Genomic DNA, 11,296 nt, shown 5'->3' with positions numbered 1-11,296 from the left:
AGAAAGGGCGTTCGTTATCCCTAGCTGCCCCTGTCCAGAGCGCTTCATTTTATCAGCAAACATGCTGCATACTGTCTTTGAAAAGGAGTTAGGCTACATCTGGAAAGCTACAAGAAAAGAGGCCTGATGCTTAGCTGTGTTTCACGCTTAACCATGTATTGAAGGGAGAACTCTGGCTGCTGCACTGTGTCTCACATACTATTGGTCAAGGAGTAAAAGCTACCAAGCCCACCCCTGCTTATCTCTGTACTAGTAGAAACAGTACCTCCTTTAAAAAGGAACATCTGGGGACTTCCCTGGTGGCACAGTGGTTAAGAATCCGCCTGCCAATGCAGGGGACATGGGTTCGAGCCCTGGTCTGGGAAGATCCCACCCTACATGCCGCAGAGCAGCTAAGCCTGTGCGCCACAACTACCGAGCCTGCACTCTAGAGCCCGCGAGCCACAACTCCTGAAGCCTGCGCGCCTAGAGCCCGTGCTCCACAACAAGAGAAGCCACCAGATGAGAAGCCCACACACCGCAACGAAGAGTAGCCCCCGCTTGCCGCAACTAGAGAAAGCCCACACACAGCAATGAAGACCCAACACAGCCAAAAATAAAGAAATAAATTTAATTTTTTAAAAAAAGAACATCTGGGACAAAGGCTAATCCAGATAGGATGCCAGAATAAGAGGCAAAATCAGGGACTGTCTCAAGCAAACCTAGACCTATAGTTTTACTCTAACAAGTATGATTCCTTTAAATTAGAAAAATTCCTTTAAATTAGGAGAAAACAAAAAAGCCAAGACTTAGCTAAGGAAAGACTAATAATATAATTGAGCTTAATGTCAATGGAATTTAACCTATATTTAGTTACTCTAAATTATGTAGCACTTTCTTTATAAGCAGCAATTAATAATAGCTTATTTTTACAAAGGAGATACATATTTTAGAGGAGATTTCTATTTTAGAGGAAAATGCTAAGAGACTGGATGGTAGGGCGATCCATCTATGGTCTCCCGGTTATTCATTAGCCAATCAAACTTAAGTAGGGCAGCACCTACTGGCAACTATCCAAACTGCAATAACTACACCTGGCAATTCAAAATCTAGCAAGTGACGACAAAATCTAGTAACTCCCCTCAGGTCAAAACCTACCTTCACTGTGTGTGTTTATATTCCATACTGGCTCCTGCACAGAATCCTCATGATTGCATTCCCTTTCTTCAAATTTGCTTCCTAGGCTCTGGCCACAGAGCACTCCCAGGTTCCCTTATCCCCTTGACTTTCTCTTTCCTCACTCCTTGGCTGGTTTCTCTTCCTGCTTCCACACCCTAACTGTAGGTGTCCCCCTAAACCCAAGGTCCCAGTCCTTTGCTCCTCCTCTTCACAAGCACCCTCTTGGAGCTTCACTTACCATCTGTCTCACTGGGTAGCATCTCCTTTCCTGATTCTCACACAGACTCCAGGTCCCGTGCTCACGTTTCAGCTCAAGTCTGTCTCCAGACCTCACTATTTCCTTTCTGTGAATTCTAATAGCATTTATAACCCGTACCACACAATCTGTATGTACACATGCAAACATATATATGTATATGTGTATGTATCTCCTATGTTCTTCTCGACACGTTTCCTGTGTGTACCTTTGCTCCCTTCCCAACCAGAGAGAAAGGTTTTCAGGCATGAAGGTGAGGTCTTTCATACATTCATTCAACAAACATTTATTGAGAACCTACTGTGTGCAAATACTTAGATACATAAGTAGATAAATCGAAGATCCCTGGCTTACAGAGCTTATACTTTAGTGGGGTGGGGTGAGGTGAGGGCAAAGAGAGACAATGAACAATAAGGTAATAAATAAGTAAATTGTGTTTATAGTACATTACTGAGTGGCAAGTACTCAACTCGCGGGGCTTGTAGCTATTGTATTGGACAGCACAGGTCTAATGTCTTCACTCCTTGGATGTCATTTAATTTAACCTGGAAAAATGTCAGAAACAAATCAAGCTGCCATATTAGCATTCACTTTTCTCAGATGCAAAGCAGCCCCCTGCGTCCATGTTTATCCTACCGCAAGGCAGGTGGTGGGAGCAGGCTGGGGGCGTTGGTTTGTTTGCTTTTTCTGTTACACAAAAAGCAAACAACAGCACGACCACATTAGCAAATTCAGGTGCACAGACAGCTCCACCATTTGTCCCCGGGGCTCACACCCCACAGGCTCAGAGCCATCAGATGATCCCCTTTCTCAGTTTTAAAAAATGCAACAAAACAAACTGTCTGGCAGACTCTGAAGGCCAATTACAGAGGAGAGGTTCCAAAAACATTTGAGAGATGATGTCACCGGAATGAATGGACTGCTTGCCAAGGTCTTGAAGAGAACAACCCTTAGATTATACAGCTTTCACAGTACTGTCTAAGGCAGAAGCAGGCTGTTTCGATACAGCTTTGGGGGGCAGCGATTTTGCCAGAACTGCCTCAGAACCACCCGGTTAAACACCTCTCTCGGGTATCACCAAACCCCATTTGCACCCCTGACCTTGCTCCATCCCTGCCTCCACCATTTATGGGGGATTTTTGCCTACTCTATTGTTTTCTGTTCTGTATTAGTCTCATATTTTATTTCCTTTTAATGAAAATTATATATAACATGCAATATTTGTATTTAAAAAGATAGGAGATCATATTTACATGTGCGTGTGCTCGGAGAGAATATCTCTGGAGGGATATTTTTTAAACTGACAAACATCACTGCCACCGGGGCAGGATGCAGAGGACTGAGGGTCAGAAATGGGGACAGCTCCCTCCCCACAAACTCTGTATTTTTTTAAAAAACAATTTTTATTGGAGGATAGTTGCTTTACAATGTTGTGTTAGTTTCTGCTGTACAGCAAAGTGAATCAGTTATACGTATACATACATCCCCTCTTTTTTAGATTTCCTTCCCATTTAGGCACCACAGAGCATTGAGTAGAGTTCCCTGTGCTATATAGTAGGTTCTCATTAGTCATCTATTTTATACATTGTACATTTTTTACCATACGCATCTTTTACTTATTTTCTAAAGTCTTTTTTAAATTTTATTTTTGAGCAGTTTCAGGTTTACAGAAGAAATGGGCAGGAAGTACAGGATGTACTCCCTCAGCTACCACACCCCATCACTAACATCGTGCACTGGTGTGGGGTTCCCGTCTTACAACTGATGAGCCAATACTGGTAAGTGATTATGAAAGTCCACAGTGCACATTAGCGTTCACTTGATGTTGAATATTCTGTGGGTTTTGACAAATGTATATGACGTGTGTTTGCCCTTATCGTACCACACAGAACAGTTTCACTGCCCTCAACATCCCCTCCGCCCACCCATTCCTCCCTCCTTCCCTCTAAGCCCCAGCAAAGACTGATCATTCTACCGTTGCCATAGTTGTGCGTTTGAGTTTTCTTTTGCTGTGTGTATCTTTTACTCATTTTTCAAAAACCACTTTTAAGGCAGCAAAAATATTTTTGAAAAGTCTATTCAAACTGAGTCTCACAGGAGGGCCCCCTCCAAACTGTCATCATAAGGGAATTTAACAATATTGAACCAACCTCTATAAAAGGTGTATTGAGAAAATTATTAAAAACAAAAATGAACATTTTCCGGACAGCCTAAGAAAAAGGACTACATTGTGTCCCAAATAACTTCCTTTCCCTCCACCCCCTCTAGGGTCTAAAGAATAATTAAGTTGACATAATCAAGAAACTTACACAAAGCAGAGGTATTTGCTAATCTATTATTAATCGAAAGTAATAATTATGGGTGTTGCAACTCAAAGAGCAAATTTAGAGGACACGAGACAGAGAACTCCCAGATTCTCAGACAAGAAACGACACTCACTCAGGATGACAATGCCCTTCCTGAGGGCACTTAACTGCTGTGTCGTTACTAGTGATTTTCCACCAGCTACCGCCCACCCTGATGACCTGACACACCCCTGGTCCCAGTCCGTACATCAGAAGAGTTCCGGAGGAGTAGCACGGAGGTGACGCTCTGGGACCGAATGGGCGGGGATGGGTGAAGCTCTTTGCCTTACGTCATTTGGTAATAAAACAACTAAAAAATAAGAGATTTTTTTAAGGCTTTTTTAGGCTTCATTTTTAAGTCTGTATCAAATGTACTTGTATCAAAACAATGGTGTCAAAATGCCATGTGCCCTCCCCGACTTAAGGGGATGCTAGTACACCTGCTGCTCCAAGGACAGGAAGTGGAAGCAGACGCAGGTGGAAGGACCATTCGGCTCCCAAAGTGCACGTCGTAACTCACACAAACCGATTTCCCTGGATTAAAGGCGCTCCACCCAGAGTTGATTCATTCATTTTGCATTCCCTGTAGAGACTCTCAGAATTTCTGAATTTCCTAAATCAATGCCAAATAGCAATCTCAGAATGAATCTTCTTGCTTGCTTCTAATCACAGGCTGTGATTTAAAACCCCGGTGCTGCAATACTACCATCTCCATGGTCTTCCTTCCAAAACACATGTCAGTTCACCACCTTCAGGCTTAAAAGGTTTGTATGCAGAAACCAACAGGGGGTGTGACAAATGCCAAACATGGGTCTGAGGTCTCCTGAAGGAAGAACTGTGACCACAGCAGGGAGACTGGTTCTCTATAGCACCTTTTGTTAGTTCTACTGAATTAAGAAAAGTAGCTGAGTCATCCTAAACTCTTAATCCTTATAAGAATCACCTGATGAGTTTGTGTCTCACTAAAGTTACATCTCCTTTCTTGATACTCACCCAAACTCCAGGACTCCTCAGCTAGAGATTATCCTCGGTGAGGATGGGGCATTAAAGGGGATTCTGATGCTAGTGGTCCAATTGGCTCTCAATCCTCAGTGAGTGAATGAGTTTCATTCATTTTTATTTTACCTTCACTTCACCGTGGCCCACATTTTTCTGGAGAAGAAACAGAATCCCAAAGGACACCCTTATTTAAATACTCAGATATATCACTGACTATTTGCTTGTAATTTATATCCAAACTGTTTCTAGAATTGCTTAAGCACTTCAGAGCCTGAGCAGGATTTTGATGAGAAAGAAGCGTTGGCGAAAACTAGGTGCTGGGACCTCAGGTTCGGCAAATATGGTGAGCGGCGACTGTAGGCTCAGCACCTGTTTTCACGAATGCGTGCTCTCAGGTAGTCCCCCCAGCAACCTCATTTTCTAAATAAGGAACTGAAGGCTCAGAGAGGTTCGATAATTTGTCCAAGGTCACACAGATACCAGGTGTGTTTGTGTTGCATCAATCCTAGAGCAGTCAATTACCCACAGGCGCAATCTATCTAAAGAAGGAAACAAGCAAGCACGAAATCACCTGTCTTGAAATTAATGGCAAAAGAAAAAAACCTCTTGAAAATATTTTGAAATGATGGCTCCATGAGCATGACCAACAATAACCCCTCTGGAAAGGGGAAATAATTTGGCTACTTGTGGTTCGAAAATGCTGCCCCACCCTCAAAGTCATACCTACTAAGTCAGCGAGCTCCCTACACACCGTGCCCTCCTCTTGAGTCATCTAACTGAACCAGGGACAGGAAAGAGGGGGAATTCCATTCACACTGAGGTCTTGTTTCAGGAATGAGTGACTCAGATGCCACTGACAGACTTCCTACCCAACCAACAGCCTTATTAAGGAGGCACTGGCTTTCAGCACATACTTTATGGGACTTAGGCTTCCAGAGCCCCAATTTTTAGCATATGGCTAAATATGGGTCCCACGTCTGCAGACAAAATCTTCAGAAAGCTCTGGGGCAAGTGATTTAGCTTCCCTGAACCACAGCATTCCCGTGAACACAATAAGGTTAAAAACACCTACCATGCAGAGAAGTTGTCAAGCAGAAATAAGACAGGAGGTAATGAAGGTGGCACAAAGCAGGTCCTGGATTGATGAGAATATTCCTTCTGGACGGCAGGAGAAAGGACGAGGGATTCTCGAGAAGAGCGGCAGTTAAAGTGCTTCCCCGTGGACTCCATTTCTTCAATGAGCATGAGCTGGGTGCCCACGGTAGGGCTGGAGACAAAAGGAGAAGGTAGGTGGGCCAGAGGAGGGCTCCATCGATAACGCAATGGGATGAATGAAGAAACAGAGGAGCAGCAAAGAGGCAGGGCCCCTGGAAGACTGACTTGTTCTTTCTGGAGTTTCAGGAGGACCCCAGGGGAAGGTGGGATTGGACGATTGGACAGGGCGGGGAAAGGGAGGTTGCCAGGTGGAGAGAAGGCATTTTAGGCAAAGCGAACAGGAAAATCAAACACACGGAGATTAAGCATGTGCTCAGGAATTGGAAAACAGTCTTTTTGGAGGGAGTGGAGAGTATGGTGGCAAAGGCTGAAAGATAAAGCGGAGAAAGGGCACAGGGCGGGCACCTAAGGGCCTAGGAGGCCCTGCTCAGCAGGGGTCTTGACTCTGGTTGGCAGTGGGCAGGCATCTGAAGCCCAGGAAGACAAGGGCTATGAAGAGATCTCTGTTACAGTAAGCTCTCACTAGCAGCTCTGCACATGACATGATGAATAGTGCCAAAATGTTGAAAAGTGACCAAAAATAAACAAGGAGGGAGAAATAAGCAAAAAAGGCTAAGAGCCTGGATACTCCATGGAGTTCTATAATTAGCATTTGAATAGTTACACAGGATTGTAGTGAGAAGTTGCCAGAGGTTCATAACACTAAAACCCAGTGTATGGTGACTGCCATATGTTATGTGGTGTGTCCTTCCTAGTGGCACATTCCAAAGTATAACTGGGAGCCTATGGTATCCAAAAGGGCATATGGTCCAGTCAGTTCAAAATGGCCCCTCTCCCTAAGCAATGAGGTCAGCTCCTGACAGAGGTCAGTTTCCATAGAACACCTTGATTTGTTTTCTTGGACTCAGCTTTCTCTGAGGGGCATAACTGTGCCCTGGGATACAGTTTTACAGTTTTGCTTTGACCATTCACTCACTTATTCATATAACAAACATCTGTCAAGACTTACTGTGTGCTGCCAGTATGAGGGTTATAAAAGAAAATGTGAAGATAACAGGAAGAGATGGCTTCTACCTTCAAAGCAATTGCTCCTAACATACACATAGCTATAACAAAATGAAGTCTGCTAAATGGACCTTAAGAACAGTGCCAAAAACTTTACCACAGCCAAGACACTGAAGCAACCTAAATGTCCACTGAGAGAGGAATGGATAAAGAAGATGCAGTATATATATACAATGGAATATTGTTCAGCTATAAAAAAGAATGAAATAATGCCATTTGCAGCAACATGGATGGACCTAGAGATTATCATACTAAATGAAGTAAATCAGACAGAGAAAGCCAAATATCATTCGGTAGCATTTATATGTGGAATCTAAAAAACAAATGATACAAATGAACTTATTTACAAAACAGAAACAGACTCACAGACATCAAAAACAAACTTATGGTTATCAAAGGGAAAACGTGGAGGGGGGAGGGATAAATTAGGAGTTTGGGATTAACAAATACACACTACTATATATAAAATAGGTAATCAACAAGGACCTACTGTATATAACAGGGAACTCTATTTAATCTTCTCTAATAACCTATATGGGAAAAGAATCTGAAAAAGAATGGATATATGTATAACTGAATCACTTTGCTGTACACCTGAAAGTAACACAACATTGTAAGTCAACTATAATATATAATAAAATTAAAAAAAAAAAGAACAGCACCATTATGGGGGCTCAAAGTGAGAAAGGTGATTTGAGAAACTTAGTTACTGCACATAATTTGAAAATCATGTATTTCTCAAGGTGTGGTCCACTGAACCAGAGCACAGGCATCACCTGGGAGCTTGTTAGAAATGTGAAATGATAGACTCTACCCAGACCTACCAAGTCTGATTCTACATTTTAGTGAGATCCTCCAGAGGTGTGTATGCTCATCCAAGTGTGGAAGGCACTGGCTTAGAACCTCCAAGGTCCTAAAGTTTGTTTTAAATATGATGGTTGTCTTTTTTAAGTAAATGATAAGCAGAAAGTGATCAAAACTAAGCTCCTCATATTGTGAGATTAACCTAACCACAACATAATCTTCAAAATTAGTACTTCTTTTCCTTAAGTGCATCTTGTATTTCCAAATCTTCCTTTATTCAATATGAGAAGGATGCAGGTGTGTGGGGCTCAAAGAAGAAAAGAGAAGGGGAAAAAAATAGGTCCCCTCTGGGAGGCAGACAGGGCTGGCAAGCTACCAGCAAATTCTGTTCTGGAAAATAAAGCCTCTGCGCTTTGAGGTAGTCTGAGGCCATTTGCTCTTAGATCTTTGTTTCACCTGGCCTGGCAGCTGTCCTGCACTGCTACATCAGCACCAATGCATGGGCTTTTTTGCCACTTTTATTTCGTATGTGGATCTAAAACATTTGTTGAGTACCTACTAAGGGCACAGCATGGGCTAAATGCTCTAAGGTCCACAATAGGCATAGTCAAAGGTGTGTAGAAATAATTATAAGAATAGATAGAAAGCAAGTTGTACCAAAAGAGAGATACAAACCAAAGGCTATGAATGCTCAGATAAGGGAGGGAAAATTCCTGGCTCAGGAAATCCAAGAAGGCTTCATGAAGGAGGCAGCAAAACCAGCTGGGCCTTGAATGATGAGGAGGATTTCAAGAGGTAGATCTGGGATTAGAGTTTTTGAGAAAGAGTATCTAGTCCAAAAAAAGTAAGGAGGTGAGAAGATGAAGGATTTCTCTGAGGAGGAGTGTGAGAGAGAAAGATGGAAAGAAGATTTGGGGGTAGTTATAGATGGCCCCAAATGCCCAAATGTGGGCAGCAGGAAGCCACCAAGGATTTTTGAGTAGAGCAGTGACATCACCGTATCTGTGCTTTGGAGTTATACACCAGGTACTCTTTTCTGGGTAGAAGGAGGGAGGAAGAATCTGTGGACTCTCCTATTGCTTCCTAGATTCCCAGTTGAAGACATAATTATTATCCTCTTCTTCCGTGTCCTTCCATCTCCTCACACCAGTACCACCCTCGCCTTCCTGCCAACCATGCAGTTAACAGATGCTCAGCATCTCAAAGTTAACTGGGGCTGGATGAGACTCCAGCCCCCACGGAGGCCTGCCCTGAGGCTTGGGCAGTGGTACCAGCCCTATGTCCAGCAAGACAGCCATGGAGCACGGGTGTGCTCTGATGGCAAGTATGAAAGCAAACGATTTATCAAAGTCAAGGGCTGTGATGATTGTCATTGGGCATGTTTATCATCAGAAAGGAGGGCTGATCAAATAAGAAGCCCCATTTGACAGTAATCTCCTTTCACCTATACTTGTTTCTGGGTACGTGCTGTTCTAAGAAGAAACGTTCAGTCCTTTTTCCTGTGAACCTGGTTCCCCTGAGCCGGCTGTTTCTTCTTTCTCCTAATAGCATCACAAAACTTGGGGACTGGATGGAACTGGCGAGTCCATCTTGCCAATTCCCTCTTTAATGGGGAGGCTGAGTGACTTGTCCAGTTGCAGATGGCCAAACCAGAGGAGAGCCTTTTAAAAATATATAAATTATAAAAGCTAGAGGGGGCCCTCACATCCTCCCACCCTTGGAAGCGAGGGCTCCTCTGTCAACCATGTCCACAAGGCTGTTTTGTGTCCAGGAAGGGCCAGCTCCAGCCTTACTCTGGGCCGCAGGCCAGCGGGAGGGTCCTCCCACCAGGTGCCAGGGCGGCAGTACCTCTGACAGCAGAAGCAGGCGCCCCACCGGCGGGACCCAGCCTGGACATCCCAACCCCTGGACTGACTCCCATCCAATGTTCTGAGACCCTGCTTTCGCTCTGAAAAACAGAAATGTAATGGAATTTTAAACTGTCTAGATGAAAATTTTAAGCTAAGAAAACGGAACTTATTCTGCCTGGCCTAGACCAAAGTACAAAGAGGTTGGTGTGAAATCACTTCCTTGGTGAGAACTAAGTGAGACATCCTTGGTTGCTTCCCAGAGGGAGTGAGAAGGAGTTATTCTCCCTAGGCATTCTTGTGGAGAATCACTGTACGTGCGGGGGCCAGTCACTCCTGACGAAGTGCTCAGAGAGGGAAAGAAAGACACCTTCTCCAACGTGTGGCCACGAGTCTCACTACATCAAAACATTCCCTTGGGCCCTATAACCATCTTCCGCTTTGACTTAAACTTATAAAGGAGAAAAGCAATGGCCAGTTAAATAAGGCATGAAATACAGGAAGGTCTCGGCAGATTTTTCTTTTGTCCTGGGCTTCCTCTAATCACCTGTGCTAAAACCTAAGGTGCAGGAGCCAGAGTTCCATTTCTGAAACAGCATGGGTCAACCTGAGGGCAGGGCTTTGCTTTGGTCTTGATTTATAGAAACAAGGCAAGATTCACAGCCTCAAAACAACCTCATGTCAGAAAACACTGAAGCCAGAAAAAAAAAAATAAAACAAAACAAAACAAACAGAAAAGAGAAGAAAACACTGAGGCCAGAAAGACTGAGTTTCCTAAAGAGTATGACAAAGGCAGATCAGAGAATTCTGTCACCCAACCAGCCAGGCTCATGAGGGACGACGATAGGGCCGGACAGTAAGAAAGGTAAGCTGTCCTCAGTGTCCACTGGAGGCTGGTGCCAGAACCCTCCACGAATACCAAAATCAGCTGATGCTCAAGACCCTGATATAAAATGGCATAAATTTACATATATTCTCTACACACATCCTCTTGTATACTTCAAATCATCTCTCGATTACTTACAATACCTAATACAATGTAAATGCTATGTAAACAGTCGTAAATACACTGTAAATGCTATGTAAATAGTTGGAAATACAATGTAAACACCATATGAATAGTTGCTGGAGTGAGGCAAATTCAAGTTTTGCTTTCTGGAACTTTCTGGAATTTTTTTTCTTAATATTTTCAATCCACAGTCGGTTGAATCTACAGTTGAGGAACCTGCAGATACAGAGGGCCAACTGTAGTCTTCCTGATATTTATGTTAGTGTCCAATTTAATATAATGCATTCCATATATATAATTTTTTCTAGAAGCCACACATAAAAAAGCAAAAATAAACAGAAAATTTTCATATTTTTATTTAGCCCAATGTATCCAAAATATTATCATTTTATCATGTAGTCAACTTAAAAATTATTAGTGAAATCTTTCACATTCTCTTTTGTACTAAGTCTTTGAAATCTGGCATGTATTTTATACTTAGAGCACATACCATATGATCCAGCAATCCCACTCCAGAAAAGATGAAAACTCTAATTCAAAAAGCTGGGGCTTCCCTGGTGGCGCAGTGGTTGAGAATCCGCCTGCCAATGCAGGGGAC

General features: G+C 43.1%; 1 protein-coding gene across 1 annotated transcript in view; it reads left to right on the top strand.

The window, feature by feature from the left end:
- The first annotated feature begins 2,458 nt into the window (after nucleotides 1-2,458).
- LOC102986849 (uncharacterized) overlaps nucleotides 2,459-11,296 on the top strand; it is a 12,470-nt gene continuing 3,632 nt past the window's right edge. The window contains exons 1-3 of the mRNA XM_028500556.1: nucleotides 2,459-2,485; nucleotides 3,071-3,192; nucleotides 5,928-6,044. Of these exons, the coding sequence (XP_028356357.1) occupies nucleotides 3,179-3,192; nucleotides 5,928-6,044 (131 nt within the window). The 5' untranslated portion in view covers nucleotides 2,459-2,485; nucleotides 3,071-3,178. The remainder of the gene's footprint in view (nucleotides 2,486-3,070; nucleotides 3,193-5,927; nucleotides 6,045-11,296) is intronic.

This window comes from Physeter macrocephalus, chromosome 15 (assembly GCF_002837175.3).
Source record: "Physeter macrocephalus isolate SW-GA chromosome 15, ASM283717v5, whole genome shotgun sequence".
Classification (NCBI taxonomy): domain Eukaryota; kingdom Metazoa; phylum Chordata; class Mammalia; order Artiodactyla; family Physeteridae; genus Physeter; species Physeter macrocephalus.
This window is presented reverse-complemented; position numbering and strand designations above follow the sequence as displayed.